This window comes from Hypomesus transpacificus, chromosome 14, assembly GCF_021917145.1.
Source record: "Hypomesus transpacificus isolate Combined female chromosome 14, fHypTra1, whole genome shotgun sequence".
In the NCBI taxonomy this organism is placed as follows: Eukaryota; Metazoa; Chordata; class Actinopteri; order Osmeriformes; family Osmeridae; genus Hypomesus; species Hypomesus transpacificus.
Genome location: NC_061073.1, coordinates 6,731,143 through 6,750,014, shown reverse-complemented (window position 1 = coordinate 6,750,014; position 18,872 = coordinate 6,731,143). Strand labels below are relative to the sequence as shown.

At 42.1% G+C, this 18,872-nt stretch overlaps 1 protein-coding gene across 2 annotated transcripts in view; it reads right to left on the bottom strand.

Moving 5' to 3' along the window:
- Positions 1 to 18,872, bottom strand: part of roraa (RAR-related orphan receptor A, paralog a) — a 160,715-nt gene that overhangs the window by 103,079 nt on the left and 38,764 nt on the right. The window contains exon 2 of one of the 2 annotated variants that reach the window (XM_047034161.1): positions 1,613 to 1,633. The exons of the other annotated variant lie outside the window; for it this stretch is intronic. Coding sequence (XP_046890117.1) covers positions 1,613 to 1,633 — 21 coding nt within the window. The remainder of the gene's footprint in view (positions 1 to 1,612; positions 1,634 to 18,872) is intronic. 2 annotated transcript variants of the gene reach the window in all.

Genomic DNA, 18,872 nt, shown 5'->3' with positions numbered 1-18,872 from the left:
TCAGGATACTCAAAAAAATATGTTCCGTTTTGAAGGGGTGAAATGAAGCCCGTGGGGCCTTGGCAGCCTTTGCTCTGTGGGGAAATACACAGCGCAAACACAATGAGAACAATCTTGTCCTTCAGTTTCTTTGTACTCCATTGAACCTTAGTCTGTCCTGCCCATTTAGCCTTTTTTACAGAGCAGTACTGTCTCACTCACGTCTGCCTTCTTCTTTCGGCTGGGTTCTGAGAAAGACCCAAAGGCTGACGAGATGACAGCCTCCACCTTGCCAGACTGAGAGACCCTCCGGGTGTATTACCCTATCCCTCAGTGCTGGGTATGCTAATAAAGTTTAGGATGGTGGCTTTCAGATGTGATAATTATGGATTTATTTGTAAGCTGTCACTTCCCTTAATGCTCAGGGACATCAAAATAAGTTCAAACAGCAGCATCTGAGAGGATCACATTTGCTCGAGTATCAGAGATCCAAAGAACATGCGATTCTCATGACGCTGGAGGTCTGTCAATAAGCAGTCATCTAGACAGCCATGCACTCTGGAGACCTGAACTGCATGAAATGGGGCTGGTAAATATATTTTGATTTCACATACTTAGACACATTCAAACATCAAGGCACTTTTTTTCAGTGGATGACATACACTACAGTCAAAAAAAGACAAATAACATACACCACCACCTCATCCATCAACCTATAATGTATTTGAGCAGTCTATTACTTGTCTCGATCATTTCTTTGATTAAAAACCGAGGACAATTCAGTTCATACAACATTTTCATATTGCAGGGAGGGCCTTAGTGAGCTTGGAGTGGAGTTTTAGCATGCAAACAAATACCCCACCCTTTGAACATCTGTACACTGCTGCCAATCAGTCTCTCTGCAGGAGAGTGTCAGAGAACAAACAAGAGGCAGAGAACAAGCGGTAATTATGTCAGAGCACAAAAGGAGGCAGAGAAGTGTCTACTTGAGACCTGACACATGCTTTTAAAAGGACAACTAAGCACATTGTGTTGATGAGCTCATGTTGGATGTTGAGTGGCTCTTTAGTGAGGGAGGGAGCTGAGGGAGAGAGGAGGAGAGAGTCTCTCTCGGTGTGCCTGGTGACAGACTGAGATGACTGTTCAGGTAAGGGCCTGTACACTACCTGAGACCCCCGTCCACATCTTCAGGACTCCTACAAAATAAACAAAATGGCTGTGGCTAGACTGCACTGCCTCTATGCCTGCCGGCTCAGTTTTCAGACACTTTTATTTCGTCTTCCAGGAAAAATATCTGTCAGTGGATAACTGTACATTAAGGCCTGATAAGAACGATGGAATCTAGCCATCCATCTTGATTTTCATAAGTTAGTGGGCGGGCAGTATTAGAACAGAATACCTGCCACTCAGTGGAAGAACACAGGAACTGTAGCTGGTGTTCAATGTCTGGCAGCAGAGTAGCTGGGGAAAGACTGACACACTAATACGCCCTCAGGAGAAAAATTCCCAGATGAAGGAAAATTGAGGTTTTTCTTTCATATGTTTGAGAAAAGAGTAGTCACACTGTATGTTGACAATGATTCATATTTCTGTACATTTACTGATTACAATCCTGTATTTTGAGTTCACTTACCTTGCTTGTCTGGTTGTCCAGCTACACAGAAGTGCATTTGATCATATTATAAATTATGGCTATAATGTACAGTATATTGAGAAGCCAAAACCGTGGTTTAATGTTTGTTATGGTACACTAATTGACTTACACAAATACTGTGTCTTGGTGTGGTTCTACAGTGTATATAAAAAGGGGGTTGTTATACTCAGTGGGTTAGGGTTAGAAAACATACCTGTTGTTGAGATTATGAAGCATCAAGCAAGCCAGTGCAACATCACAAAAGAAAAAGAGAAAAAAACACATTTTATGAGATTACAGAAACACATACAGTACATTATGCAATTACAGTAACAGACGTTATCCATTGATATATCTATGCACATATATTACAATAGACATACATTCATTATCTGCATTTAAAAATACACACATGGCTATCTATTCATTGTTGTAATCAGATTTAATTTGAATACATACATGGTTACATTGTTTAGACTCTTGTCAAAGAACAAAGCAGATTCCTTAAACACAAAAGCCCTAAAATGTCAGAATAGGTTAAGTATCAGCCCTCTGCTGGTAATCATGAGGAACTCAAGTTGACACAAGTAATGCATACATATGGAAATTGTGACAGAATATCCAACACTCGGGTTATTTCCAACTAATAAATCGGTATTTTAGAATTTGTTATTTGTTAGGTCAGCAGTTTATGCTTTATTTACAGTTGCCCTTATTAATATCACACACACTCATTGTAATTCAAAATTACAACGAAAAGAGTTTATCCAATGATCCCAACTAACAGAATTCTCTCTTCTCTCTCTCTCTCTCTCTCTCTCTCTCTCTCTCTCTCTCTCTCTCTCTCTCTCTCTCTCTCTCTCTCTCTCTCTCTCTCTCTCTCTCTCTCTCTCTCTCGCTCTCTCTCTCTTTCCTAAGCTGAGGCAATACCTCTCTAGGTGCTGTTACACAGGTTCACTGGGCTGCCTCAAAGCACACTATATCACCATTTCAGATTACATCTGATGAGCTTTGGAGAGTAATTGAAGTGTAGATTACTATCTCTCGTGTGCTTTCCAGATCAAAATAATAAAAATGTAAGAGTAATGTGAATATGCTGCAGCACTGGATGCTCCGCTCACTATTACTTGCCTTCCCACAGCAGGGAATAAATCTGCCTAGACTTCTCAGGAGGACATCCTGGGTACTTAGAAAATTGAGCCCCTTCCCCAACTTCACTCTGGACCAGTGGCTGACAGTCTCAGACATGCCCGTCTGAGACAAGGGGGAGGGACGGAGGGCGGGGGAGGGCTGGGTGTTGAGAGACGAGGAGTGTTGGAGGACATAGGCGTCACTGAAAGCTGACTTGCAGCTCTGAGAGCAGTTAGATGTCAGCAGTGGTCCAGAGAAGCTGTGCTGGATGAGCCCAGGCATAAGCAGATCAAGGATATGACTAAGGACTGGATGGAGGCCCTAATGAGGTCTGCAATCAAAACTAAAAGGTTCCCTCTCCTCTTCTGGTGAACCAGAGTTTTTGCCATTCAGAATGATTAAAACATAGTATCAATAAGAGGACAGGGGAAATGTGACTTCTAGACATATTCCCATCTAACATGCATTAGGTGAAACTAGTAAAAAAAAGTGTTGCAAGAACATAGAAGCTAACCAGTTGAAATGAGGGATGGATCGATATAGGGAAGAACCATGTTCAGAAAAAGACTACAATATCAGGAAATGAATAGGTTCACATGACTAGAGGGCACAAATTGTGCCAAGCTCACAAGAACCCCTCATTACTGCACCTCACGGACTCCACTGGCCCTTTGAAGTGCTCTGAGGTGTATCGTGGCATGAAACAAGCGTGCTTAATCCACTTGTTAATCAAGTGTGTTTCTGAGCTTGTGTCTGAGGAGCACTTCTATCCTGAGAAGATTCATCTCTGAAATTTGATTGGAGGGATATCAAAAGACTGAGAATGTATCCTATAGAGAATTTTTACCCAGAAGTAAGATCTGCATATACAGTATCCTCTGATTTATAATTTTTTTTGCATAATGGAGTTTCCAGTGAATTGATGTGGCAATTACAGTAAGCTACAAAACATTTCAGATTGTCCAGCTATGTTCTATGTGATTCTGAGCTCCCAAAATGTTCACATTCTATCCATTTCAATACCAAAAGTACAGAAACATGATTAAACCTCTCCCTGGACTAACAGAACACACAAGGAGGAGAGATTAGAATAAAAAAGAAAAGCCTTTTGGGTTTTTGAAGGGGCTTAAATTTGAAAGAAGGACTAGAGATGGGATGGGGGCTGGCTTTTCATGGTTGTCTTCCTGGTTTCACTGTCTGCCCTTGATGAATGCGTTGTCTCACAGCGAACAGGAAACAGACAGACATGAGAGTAGAACAGGACGCTACAGTCTCTCTCCTCTACTGTCTCTCTCCTCCACCCTCTCTCCCAGCCCTGTGGGCCGCTCTGAGGCAGAGCTAAGGAGGCCTACCACACTCTCCCCCGCTGCGCCAACAAGTCTCCTTTTTACTTCAATTAATGAGCCATAAATAACCCAATGAAGGTGTCAACAAAGAGTGCAATTTATCACGGCTTTCACTACTGCTTTCCATGTGAGTAGGATGCTCATTCGTGGTCTCACTGCTCAAACAGAGACACTGCAAGAATGCACAGATATCTATTTATTCTTAACCAAACACTCCTAGAATTTATCTTGAGAAGAAACACACAGGTGTGTGTGATTTGACAAATACACAGCAAACACTGGGCCTCGGTCTTTGTTAGGTTTCCGCAGACAGACTGGCAATACATTTGGTTAAGAGTGTAGGGGACAGGACAACAGAGTCTCTATGCTCCCCTGAGGATGTCATGGAGTCAGTGTTAAAGACACTTCGCTCTGTCTCAGTTTACTTTGGGTTGAGCAGCCTTGGTGCCCCTCCAACATGTGAAGTGAAGGAAAAATGGGAAATTCTGTATAGACTGTGGAGTTTGTTTGAGCAGTAGGAAGGATTGCTTTATCACTGTGTCCCACAAATGTCACTTTGAGTCAACAATAAAGAGAAAATATACAGTACTGAATAATGTACCCTCTTCAAAATGGATGGCTCCTAGAAGATTGCAGCAAGCAGAGGTACAGTAGTGTGCTGTAGTGCTTCAGAGAAAAGAGGAAGACTCCTTGAATAATATATGACAGCTTGGGTTTTGAATCCGACATTAAAAGTGATGACGTGAGTACAAACTCAGCTCTGCTTCATCTTGGACCTCAAAATCAAAACCTAGGCTTAAAAGCAATGTTAAACAGCCCATCTTTGCTGCGAGATCGTTTGCATGGAAAAATAAGCACTAGCTGCTGAATACATCTGAATACAAGCATTTTCAGCCTTGAAGCTAAGCCGGAAATTGAGTGTATAGTGTATGAATACCTCTAAACCAATTAATGGTTTCTGTTAACCCACTCATCTTTGGAGAGGATTGTCTTTCTAAATAACACTGAAACATGTCCCCTCTCAAGCAGACAGCCCACACACGCGTTTTGACTAAGACACGTATTGGCACATTAATGTTTTTTTCTTTTTTTGAATTCATCACAAAACACACTCTTCAACTCGTGGATCTTGCATAACATCAGCGCACAAGAAGTCTTTGTCTTGGCATCAACTGAATCCTCAAGTAGAAACCCCTCCGTACTCCAGCCCCTTCGATAGTGTGGGATGTATACTTTATAAACAAAAGGCAGCAGGATACAAAATAAGTACACCATTCCAATAAGAGCTAACATAGAAAAGGTGAGAGAGCTAAATCAAATCCATTACACCGGAGGGACATTAAGCTCTCCTATCTTGGAAAAACATTTCGACAATTTCACAAGGCACCCCACAATGATATAAATGTCCACAAACCATAATCAGTCTGGGTTACTCACATGGCCAGAGAGCCCAGATAAATGACATTTCCTAAAATCACGCTGACATTTTCCCTTATCAAGCGGCAGGCACTGGCATGGCGAGAGCAAGCTTGTCAGTCAGTGGCAGACAGGCCTCACACCTTATCACAAGGGCACTCACACTCTGTGGAGCTGCAGCTGGACTGATGGGGCTTAGGCCAGAGACATCGACAGGGCCGATGGGGGCCGGGGCTGGAGCTAGGGCTGGAGACAGAGTCTTCTTGCTTTGGCAAGAAACAGAGTCTGTGGTTGGGGCCAGGGCCGGGGCTGGGGCTGAGGCTGGGTTTGGAGTTGGAGGCATGCAGTAGTCTTGGGCTGGGGCTGAACTCAACCAGCCTCCTTCCCTCAGAAGCAGACATAAAGCAGAGGGAATTAAATATTTAAAGTTGATAATGATGCTATTCATTAAACTGGGAGTCTGAATACGAATTTGGGGTGTATAAATAAATAAATAATTGAAAGTGTCAGACATCTAGGGTTTTAGGGGAAAGAGTATGTAGGAATGCTATCATTCAACCATTTCTTTGTAAACGGCATGACTCATCTAATGCTGAATACATGGAAAAACAACAGCTGATGTTACATTTTAAATGTGTCTGCCGTCTGATTTCTGCTTTTCGTGTGATACATATACAGGTAGAGACCATGTGTGATAGTGAGGTTCATGGATGAGGCATTGTGGGAGTCGGACAATGTAAGAGTGGGGGTTAGGGGGGGAGAGTTATAGAAAACCTGGCAGCAGATGTTGGAGTCAGAGCAGCCAGATCCTGCTAAGCCTCTCTGAGTCAGAGCAGAGCTCATGGAGCAGTCTTAGCCTTGCATCTCCACTGAGGGGGGATCTTATTTAACCCCCGAAGCAGCACATGATGATGGGGGAGTTTATGCATGACATTGGAGATGAATCGAATAAACACATGGCTGTTTACACTAACAGTGCATTTGAAACCGAGTCAGTGTGATCAGGATACCAGCCTTTAATAGTAAACAGATGCAATCAACCTAGCAGTACACAGCAGATAATATCACCTGTATCTACTGTATTCAAAGGAGTGATGGATGACTTAACAAGATATAAATTATATACCAGCGGGTAAACTCAATACACTCATTAGTTTCCGATGCTTTCCTTTTTCCCTCGGAGTAGCTAATTGATGCCTCCCTCTTCTGTCTCTTTGTTTTCTCCTGACAGAAACTGTGAAATAATTCACACCCAACTGCCACAGTGGCACCAAACACAGAACAACACAGCTTGCCCTGACTACATTCCCAACATGAAAACATAAGGAAACTTGATTTAGAATGTAAAGAAGAGTCAAATAATTAGTTGTTTGTATTTATCTATCTAGAGTAAAATTAATAACAAATACAAGTTGCCCTAGTTTACTCACAGTATTCTTGATTTTATTGAAGTACTGTATGCACATCCACAAAAAGCAATTATAAGCACCAAGCATTGTTTGTTTGTACCGTGACAATGTATGAGCTCATAATACAGAAATCTGAGTTGGAAGAGAAAGACTGGTCCAAAACTGAAGCCCTACAGAGACAGACACACAAACATCCTAGGAACGGTTATGGATGACACAACCGACTCATCTTCAAATTTCCCATAGAAATATAAAAGTTCCAGCAGATAGAATTTCAACAATGACATAGTCTCATAGCCTTAGCGTTAACAGTAGAATATGATGTTGCCAGAATTGTTTGTTTACCCAATGATAATCTTACCCCCTTCCTACAGGACAGTCTTTGGAATTTTATCAGAGGCTCATTAAAATTGGTAACACTCTTGTTTAATATTATAATATATATAATCCATGATATCTTATAATCAAAACTAAACATGTTTGACACTGTTCTGTGTGAAACTTGACAACAACATACCACCATGTGGTAGCTCTCTGAAATGTGATGTCTCTGAAATGGCAAAATATGTACAACAACATATGACAACATCCCCTTGAGCAGGCGACTTAATTACAAATGATAACTTGTTGTTTAATGTCGGTCCCTATAGCTTTAGGCTCTTTTGCATTATACTTTCTGTTCTACAGATGGGCATCCTTCCATTCCCTACAATGAAGTCATCATCGGATATTCTCCAAATGTGAATAGACAACACAATGAGAGCAAGGAGCCTTCCATATCCTTCTGAGCATATGGAATGCCATTTCTCTTTAAGATCTTCATAAAACTCTACTCTAACAGTCTATTACTGAGACATGGCTACCAGAAGCCCCATGTCCACGCATGAGGCTGGGACATTCATTCTTTTCATTTCCTTCGAGCACTTTATTTAGATTGAGGGACAAGAAGTCTGGATCTCAAGATGAACTTTCAGCTTGTTTCACTGATTACTGTGAGTCTCATCTTGAGAACATTCGTCTGTATCATTAGGATACGGGGAAGGCTTGTTGTGATAGCCGGACAAAAAGCTCCAAGTTTAATCTTTTGCTGTTCATCCCTTTGTGCTTTCGTGGTTTTTGAAATATCCTACAGCATTCGGTTCTTAATGAAGTGACAACCATACGTCCAAATAGAGAAATAGGAGAAGCGGATATCATTACTTTAGAGGAGGTATATTTGCACCAAAGTGTATTTGATGTCATTCTCCCATCATCAAAATGCAATAATTGCCATAGTGACACTCCTCAGGGGACACTTGGAAAAAGAAAAGAATGTGATGAGGACCATTCAACATTCATTTTTCAGGGAAGGTATCTGACACCTCAGTGATCAATATCTAATCTGGAGAAATAAATTGCAGCTGTTTGTCTTTCATCTTGCCGGAAATGTATAAGCATTGTGACAACACACAAGGGGCATTAATCAAATAAAGAAATAATGGATGGAGGAGAAGAGAAAGGATAGTAACCCGCTCTGATATTCAGTGTGACCTAGTGCTGTTGACATGATGCATCTTGTATCACATCTTGTTACAGCAGTGTAGCTGGCGAGGCTTGAGCAGAGATCATCTCCTCTCTCTGTCAAATAAGAAGGCGATGAATTGGATATCTAAGAAAAGATACAGTTCCCCTGTGTACACTGTGAATAATATGCTGTAACATGCATGGATGTCATACGCTTGTACTTTTGACCTTCCTCTATTTGACAGTAAAGAACTATTTTTCCATTTATTCTCAGCCCTTGTCTTTGCAATTACCGTGTTCCAATCTCGCCTTGTCCCTGCAGTCACCCACAATACCCAGAAGAATCGGCAGTCTTTCTTCTGGTGTAGCAATTACTGTCCCTATCTTTTTGAAACAAAAAGTTTGGTGTAGGATATTAGAAAATGTCAAATTCAGGTTATATTTCACTTTGCTCCAAAGGCGATGTGGTGCACTCTGGAAACACTATCTTTACAGCTTCTGCATTATGCATGAACCCTTTGGTCCAGCACTGTTGTCATGCCGGGAGAGGGGAAACCCATTGTTAGCTGTCAGTATGGCATAGACTATACATGACTGAGAAAAAAGATATGCTATCAAAGGCAAATGCCACAAAATGATCTATAAACAAAGAGGGAAGTGCAAAAATTGTCAGTGTTTGGAAAAGGCTTGCTCAGTTTTATTTTTTCATGTTTTTGAATGTGTACTTTTATAACTTGATATATTTTCTGACAAAACTAAACATTCAGTACAATAATCTGATATGTGTGAACTTGGGGCTCAGGCTAATCACGACCCAAACATTCACCTTCATCCTTGGCTTGTCAAGCTGGAACTGTTCTTAAACAGTCGGCTCAACGGTAAGGTACTGTCATTCATCAGCTATATTACATGTTCTCAACTCTGTCTTCTGAACTAAATTTTGGGAGACTGTGGCTAGTATGGGAATTAGTTTCATTTTTAGAATACTGTACAGTACACCAATTGGAAATGGTTACTTTTCTTGAATTAAATATTGTATGTATTTAGGGACTGAGTTAAACTGGTAAGTGAACTTTCAAGTAACAGACGGAAATGTTTTATTGGTTTTATCTAAAATTACTGCCAGTTCATGGCCAGAAACGCCAGCTCTATTGAACCAGGAACCCCGGGCTGGAGCGCCAGTTTACCACATGGAAAAGTCTGATGACGTAACTGCTTCTGAGTTCAACATTCCACACCCTGTTTGTTTTTTGCTCCCTCCATTTGCTTCTATGATATTCTCTTTGTCCTGCATGTTTCACTGCCGTAATTACAAACAAGTGTCACAGACGACTGGTTAAACTGCCATGTGACTAAAAATAGATCGAAGACTTACAGTACAAGTCTATGCAATGTTTCCCGTTTAAAAAATTTAAAGTCTTGTTGAGTTCCCTGGTCCCAAACCAAATCCTAGACAGACGCTATGATTGTAGTGAGACTGGCTTTTGGTGATCTTGCATCTAGTTTCTACAGCATTTATTTAAGCCAGACTAACACAATCCAAGTAAAGAAATTGAGTTTCTATAGAAACAAAACAGGATGGAGACAATTGTTGCTGTTGGAGGTTCTGGGATGACTGTACCGCCATTGTATTCTCTGGTAGGGAATTCCTAAGCTCCCAGAACCAATATCCTGTTTAGGCTCAGCATAGTTTGCCTAACCCTTTAACCCTTAATGTAAAATCCAAAGGAGAAAATGAGAAAACTCCCAGCGGCCAACTCCCAATTCAGGAAAACATGGTTGAACTTGAGAATACAGAGGGTCCTAGCCTAGATAAGTTTATTCCAAAGTCAAGGTGGACAGATGGTTGTGCTGGGGTATCAGCCTTTATTTCTCAGGTGAAATCATGCAAACGAAACAACTGTCCTCTTTATACATCATCTCTCCCTCTAAGGAATGCCGCTTTGTTGCCTGCTTACAACACTGTCCAAACTACTTAAAAATGTCTTGGGGCAGGTGAAGATTGGTCTCGGAACATTTAGCTGACACCATCCACAATGTCATTTTCAATGCTTTGATATTATTTCATCTCAACAAGCTACAAAGCCTTGCTGTTACCTGACCCCTGATGAGAGCTCTCCTCTCTAACAGCACTGCATGCACATTCAATTAGACAGGCTTGGAAATGCTCAAGGGTGCCGGGAAAGTGAAGAGTCAGACACGACAAAAATTAAGCTTGTTACAGAGTGATTTCAACTTCACTTAATTCAACTTCACATTCCTCATCTCTCCACCCCTCCTACTGGGTTTTTTTTTCCACAACACAGAGGCAGGATTTACATATTGCAGGTAAACTGGGGAATAAAGAATGCAGATCCAATTAAACCTCTAGGGAGCTAATTAGTTACAATTAAGTTTCTGCTTCACTTGTTGTGCAGAAATATTTGGTAAACACCTACAGAATGTAAAAAAATCTTGCCCTTTACTGTGAACCTAAGAAAGTCTGAGAATGACTCCAGTCGAAAGTTAGCATGTGTTGATTTACATGATATTAATTGATATCTGAAAGTATTTTACTGTTATTGACATCAAAGCTAATAGGGGTAACTTGTAAAATACACTTGTTATGACATGGTACAGTATAGTCAGGCTGGTGTCAATCCCCTGTGCTTGCCACAGGTACTGGTGAGTTATAGCATGTTGACTTAATTAACATTAATAATAAGTATTAGCCACTGCTCATCTCTCCTCTCTCTCTCTCATTTAATAAAAACAATGTAATTTCAGTCAAGACAATCACGTATTAGATTTGAGCATTTATTGTTACATGACATGGACAGGTATATTTACTTTGGCGGAGTGGATGATCTAAGGGAAGCACTCCCTGCCTAGAAGGGGACGGTGGAGGGTGGAAGCAGCACTGATCGTACAACGACCGGGGTGAGTGTGTGCATATCCGCGCATCTTTTAAAGACGCCTTATCGGACATGGCCCAATGGATAAGCGCTGCTAACATGGGTGTGGTAGTGGGTGGAGTAAAGGAAGGTGGAGTAAGATGCCTTACGTCCCCGATAAATGAATGACGCGCGCTGCCCGATTGCCCTGCCAGAACTAGCTGCGCTTATATGGTAAACTGTGGGAAGCAGAGTAAAAAAAGGAGTAAAAGTCAAAAACTTGAAAGGAAAAACACTCTAAGGTGCATCATTTGCCATCGTTCGGAATATGTCACAGTCGGTGTAATTAGATACCAAGATGGAGTAATCACATGTAATACAACAACAATGGCAACAACATTTCTACTGCTTCTCCAGAATAGGCCGGCCACATTACAGGTGTGTCCAGTGGCTTCTGCCTGTCATCACACATCACACAACTAATGTGCCCACACTATGCTGACAGCATAGCTGTTAGCTATGCTGTCCTATGAGGCATGTCACTTCCTGTAACATTGACCACAGGCTGACATGCAAGGAGCTTTAGCCGTCCTGTCACTAAACATCCCACCATTCCACACCGCAAGGATGAGGAGGTGAAAAATGCAAACTTGAGTCACCTGTTTAATCCTCATGTTAAGAAAAACTATACTTTCCATTCTGTACAAACCCGGTAGAACAGAAAGCGCATGAGCTGGGCTTCAGTTTGAATTATAGGTGGGCAAAACATTAAATTATGTAAGTCCTTTAGATGGACAGAGGAATACTACTGTACTTTCTGTACCAAACAACAATTATACTGTAATATAGCCAGAGCACAGCACCCTACTCTATAGGTAGTCCATCAAATTGAAATCTGAGAAACATAGAGTAGAGGACCATGACTCTTTTCACACCTTGTCAGACTGACTAGCTTCTGCCAAAACCACAGCAGTTAGGGAAGGTTTTCTTATAGTTTTTCTCTCAGCCCTAACGTGTTGCTCTTTCACTGAGCAAGGTCAACAGATTATGTCTAGTTGGATCACTGTCACCTTTGTAGTGGAATAGTCTGGCGGGAATTTTAAATACCTGAGTCATTGATTATGCATTTGCTTTGGTTAAGAGTAAGAGTAGTATTTCCTGTTTTATATCATTTCCGGATGTTGTACAGGTACAGTATATCTGTTTTGTTGTCTATTCCAAATGCATCAACAGTATACATAAAATCATGTAGCAGTAGCTTTCACCAAGGTGAACCGTTTCAAGACTATGTATAGAACACATCCTAAAGTACAGCTACAAAGATCACATGAAAGGATTGGATGCAACTTCAAGGCTATTGCAAAAAGGTTGCATCACCCAAACAAACTTAGATATGCTGAACATCCCGAGAAAGGATGTGCAATAACACAGACAATGCCCTATTTGACACCTTTTAGTACCACTACTATTTCATTCACTAAGACAGCATGGTGGAGCATATGTCTACTGGTAATGGACTGGGGGCCCCTCTCTCTCTCTCTCTCTCTCTCTCTCTCTCTCTTTCTCTCGCTTCCTAGGTATTTCTATCTCTCTCTGTCTTTTTCTCTCTCATACACATAGGGCCACATGGGGCAGTCACACATGCATACAATGTATGTGTGACTGCATTTACTAAGGAAACACAGGAAAGGTGATGCTTGGTGACAGCATGAAAGGTGCTGAGCTTGACCACAACATCTGGCCATGCAGTGGGGTAGGAACGAAGGAGTCTAACAAGGCTAACTTAATTATGTGTGAGAGGCCTTCTGCCTGTCAATGACCTGTTTCATGAAGCAGTACAGGTCTGTAAATAGACATGTTATTTGGTTAGCTTCACCATCACATTTTTATTACATTGGTGATGTAAGTACGTTTACAGATGTTTTGATCAGACTAGAGCTGAACAAAATGATGTAAACTCTGTTGAGGGTGATATGTTTAGTTCTTTATATTTAATGTTGCAATCAAGAGCAATTATTTAGATTCACTGTTATGAATATATATGTTCCAATGTGATTGGGTAGTCCTGTAGGGCTTACATTCCAGCAAAGATGTGATTGTTCTGAGAAAGACATCAGACCCAGCCACCACAGAAAAACACCCACAAGTTAAATATTCTACCATACAACAAGATTACAAGTCACCCAGAGGACCTCCCACTGTGCTGAGACCATGTCACAGGAAACAACGTTGTCACATGCCAGAGGGGCTCGCTTCCTGCAAGCCAGCTTCATCTTACACAGACATTTCTTGACTGAATGACCGACTGTCTTCACTGCCGACAAAACCTCCTACGACCCCCACAAAGGAAGGGAGAGAGGAGACAACGAAGAGTTCGAAAAATGAACATGTAACTTTCATTGTCCTAAGCCGTTCCCTCCGCACAGATGCGCAGCCGAGCCAGTGCAGCTGGCTGGCTGACAAATGGGAAAAAATAGTCCAATTTGAGCTGGTCGTTAGCAGTCGGAGCGCGGCATTCCAGATAAATGAGCGTCTGCCTCAGGTATGGCAGCAGATCTTCCGGAAGCATTCCTTTGAGACCGGTCCGTAGCTCAGCGGCCCCTTCGCCGTGCCTTCGATCCGACAGGCCCGACACTACAGCAGAGGTGACCTTGCAACTCCGCTCCTGCCGGGCGTCTTATTTTTACACTCACGACCCCCCTCCCCCACAGCCCCCTCCATTCCCTTGGCCTCTCCACTTCCTTTTTTTCTGTAATCCCCACTTAAAGAGACAGTGTGGTGGTTTTATATCATTAACTTCCCCTTCCCAGCACTTTTTAGCTCAGAGAAGTAGAGGGGTAGAGCGAGGGAGGGGGAGAGAGAGAGAGAGAGAGAGAGAGAGAGAGAGAGAGAGAGAGAGAGAGAGAGAGAGAGAGAGAGGGGGGAGAGAGAGAGAGAAAGAGAAAGAGAGAAAGAGAGAGAGAGAGAGAGAGAGAGAGAGAGAGAGAGAGAGAGAGAGATAGAGAGAGAGAGAGAGAGAGAGAGAGGATGTTGTACTAAACTCCATCTGGTCTCGTTCTTGGGTGAAGGGTGGAGAGCATACTCCATTAAAAGTGTCTGTGAGGGGTTGAGCTGAGTCAAACATTTACTCTGATGTTTTGACTCTGACACTCCCCTTGTTGATGCTATAAAAGTCTCAGTGTGAACGCATGTGTGTCTGTGGAAGTGTGTGTCAGAGTGTTTGTGTGTGTGGGAGCCAGTGCCAGCTCCCAGTGCAAAGCTGCTTCTTTTGTACACCCACAGTGGCCAAAGGGACCGCAGTTTTTGTCAATGCCACGCTAGTTAACTTCTGTAAGGGCCTTTGCAGAGGCAGGCCAAACACACACACACATACTTGATCCTTTTGGACTCTATTTCAAGACGTTGATCCAAAGGCAGCATTTAGACAACACAAAATAGGAAACCGACTAAGGCAGGGTTCAGATGCCCTCCGTAAACTCAGACCGACAAAAATGAAATTACTTGAGAAAGATAAAAGAAAGAAACAAACAAAAAAATTGGATTTGGTTTGTTCATTTTAGACATATTGCTCTTTTTTATTACTTTCCTGTACTCCTTGAGTCGAACAACTATCTCTATTAACAATTTCCCTGATACACATCCGCATCCTCACACTACATACATTGCTATTGAATAAATCATTGTTATTGATTAACATACCATACTCACAACAGTTGTACCTATGTTTATGTTTGTCTGTTAAAAGGAAAGCTCTTTTTAGATGTTTTTTATGTGAGTAATACATGTCTGCTTGCAGCAAAGATAACACACCGAATAACAAAAACACTGTCAATTTCACTCAGAGAAATAAACAAATCATGACTGACTAAATTAATTCAATTATTACCTTTGAGTCTGGACCCACTAAAAAAAAAAATTTCTCAGTCGCTATTGATCATCTGAGACCTATACACCATCTGACTTGGTGTGGTAAAACTTTGTGCAAAACACCTAAAGATGGAAAGATGAAAAAAATGAATGTGCTTTTTTACAGGCGCAGTCCCATACATACAGTACATGTTATGCATGAATAAATGCTGTGGAGAGAATTTGTACTGAATGTACTACTAAAGTATGTTCAATTAAACATGCTTTGTGGCACTGTAAAGTGCCCCGATGGTGTAACCTTATCTTTTTTTGTAGCAAAATGTTAAATTCAAGCCATAGACACTGTGGTCTTGTGCAGATAGGGGAGTTGCTTCAGATTCATTTAAGAATAGTCAAAGCAGAGCTCACCTATCTTGTGTTCTCTACCAGAACAAGCATTTCTCAACAGAATATACCTTTATACATTTACAGTAGGTGTCTTTTCTAAACTCCTCTTTTGGACAAAGTGTTTACTCGCTGAGGAAACAGAAAGTGAGACAGGGGTGGACAAATAAAAAGAAGCACGGGGAGAGAGAGAGAGAGAGAGATAGAGAGAGAGAGAGAGAGAGAGAGAGAGAGAGAGAGAGAGAGAGAGAGAGAGAGGGAGAGACACTGAGGTGGGCTTTATGAAAAGGAAGGAGGGATGGAGAGAGATAGAGGTGGGATCCAGCTGTCACAGCAGGGAGAAGGTAGCCCAGAGACACTGGCCCCAATGGGACCCCTCTCAGTCACCTCAATGCCACAATAAGCCTGTAGATCCAATCAGCCATCTACAGGCTTCCCCATCTATCCATCCATTCCCCTTCAAGCGCCCTCCCCTTTCCTGCAAATGAGATGCTGGTCTGTCGGACAGACCTGCTCATAATAAATGAGGACGGCCCTTCATGGGGGAAATAAGAGAGCGTGCATGCTCAGAAATACCAGGACTTTCCCTCATTCTTCCCCTGCTTCTCTGCCTCTGTTTTTTCTCCTGTGAAAAGCTGCGGAGCAGCGACGGAGGGTGAAAGCATCTGGATCATGACCTTTCCTCAGGCGCGCTGAGACAAATTAGAAGCAGACATCTGAGTAGAGTGAACAGGTTGTCCAACTATCCGCTCAGCTCCAGACTTCCTTTCCGTCTTTCTCAGAATTTCTTTGGAGATAACAGGTTTCCCCCTAAATCCTTGTCACTATTGTTTATTATTAAGATCATAATCAATAGACTTTTTTCTCAGCATAAGGTAGATGACTCCTTTAGAAATCCTCTCAACTAAGATCACTGGGGCACTGGAAATGTTTTGGCTAATCTCCTGCTCCATTGGACTACCTTAGCAGAAGGACTAATCGTTTCCATTTCAAAGTAAATGTGCTGCCCTAAGGAGTATCTGACAGTTGGACACCACAGACCTAAACATCCTGAATCTTAGACTGAACCTGATCCTCCAGCACAGCTGTTCTGACTGAAATGTATTCTAACCCTACAGTCTATCCCTTTCTGTACAACAGAAGCTAGACATCAAGAGATTATATCTCAAGTTTTAAATGGTCCAAACTGCTATACGCCATTTCTGAAGAGGACCAAAGAGTAACTCCTTTATAGCTGAATAAGACCTTTATAGAAAAAGACATAACAGTAATTTTAGGCCATTTGAGAGAATCTGTGAATGGCAGTAATAAAGCACTCAGATTTCGATTGTATGTTCAATTTCCTGTGGAATGTTAAGGTCATTGAGTTAAGTCTTAATTAATCATGTTGACAAGAGGCTGTGGGAGACTTTTGAACCCTGTAGCCCTCATGTTGCTTAGAAACTCTGGAGAATGGGTCCAGAATAGTCCTTTAGGTCATTTTTTGTCTGATTGTATCTCTTCACAAATCATCTGCATAGTCAGCCATTACACAGGTGCTCCAGCAGGGATTGTGGTTTAGTATGTAGCTCCTGCAGCCAATTCAGAAATTCTTCATCATTACATTCACCAAACTTTAAGTACCAAAGCAGGGCCGGCTTACCTGGGGTCATGTCAAGACGGGACAGAACACCACCAGCAGGATGGGGAGAGAGAGAGAGAGAGAGAGAGAGAGAGAGAGAGAGAGAGAGAGAGAGAGAGAGAGAGAGAGAGAGAGAGAGAGAGAGAGAGAGAGAGAGAGAGAGAGAGAGAAGAGATAATTCTGTTAGTTGGGATCATTGGATAAACTCTTTTCATTGTAATTTTGAATATCAATGTCAATATCATGGTAAAATTAATATGGTAGAATGTCACAAGTGGCATAAAAGTGTTACAGAAATCATTTACAGTGTATCGGTCTTAATTGAGGGTAATACAGTCTAATTAAGTACTGCACATGATGATATTATTATGGTTCAGGAAGAGAATAACAGCAAAACAGGTAAGACACTTCAAAAAGTCTATAAAAGAACTGTCCAACGACACTGCAAAAATTCCAACAAAACCTCTACAATGAAATCTATAAAAAGAGATGTGCATTGGTTTGTGTTTTGCATATATGCGGACATGGATTACTGCCTTTTTGAAGCTAAAAGCAAACTGAAAATGGAAAACAGTGGGAGACTGTAAAAACAGAGTTGGCAAAGCCTCTTTCCTTCCCTCTCACACCCACATCCCTCTGAATGAATGAGGAGAAAATGTCACTTTTATGACCAAAACTATTGCTAGAATGAACACTTGTGCAGTGAGTGAGTTTTTCTTTGTACAGCAAGGTTTATAACAGACGATATCCACAGACGCCAGCATCTCCCTGTGAAAGCCTTCAGCCTGGACTGAATACTGATGTGTCTGACTGATCGCCATGTCTGTGGGATCTAATATGAAAGGTGGACAGTGATGAATGTCTTCCCTCCACTTACTGGCCGTCTGATGTATTATGCATCCCCATCTGATCAGAGAGCCTGATGAGGCACCGGGAGACAGGGGGACAGGGGGGCGTCCATGTCCAACGCACCCTGACATTGGTTATATAAATGACTGCACCTCCACGCCTCTCATTTCCCACCACACAGGTCAGAGGGGGAGCTAATAGGGCCACCGTTAATAGGGGATGACTGACTTCAGCTGGGGCTGGCTTGCATTTTGATGGGCTGCAAATTTGACAAAGTCTCTTAACACAGTGGCTGAACCATGCTCCCTGTCAGGCAGGAGCCTAATTGTCAGAGACACAAACGTTGGCGGCAGCCGGCGGATAGCGCTACTGGCTGCCCAACAGCCACTGTGATCATCTGTCTGTGCGCATCTCAGCTCTCTCAGAGAAAAAAAGGTGTGCTCACTTCAGGTCTTCTGCAGACAGAGCCAGGGAAAAAAGGGGCCCTTATCGTTACAACCTGTCAAAGACAAAAAAAAAATGATTTAAGACTATTGCTTTGATCTGTGGCTAGTGGAGAGCGTGTTTTGATGCTGACATCATGTTGCCAGCAATAAAACTGAAGGACTGAAACCCTGTTATTAGCCTGTAGGAGAGAGCTGTAGAACTGCAGAGCGCTGTTATGTTCTCTCACCAGGAAAACAACATGGGTAATTGTGCCTCTACACAGGAACAGCGTAGGCTCATTCTTTGTTTAAGTGTCCACCAGGAGAGCACTCTCTGACACGTTCGTGGCTCCTGAGTGCCCATCACACACACATTCTAATGTGCTGAAGCAATATTGACTGCGGCAGAGAAATAAATAAATAAAAAGCCCCGGGC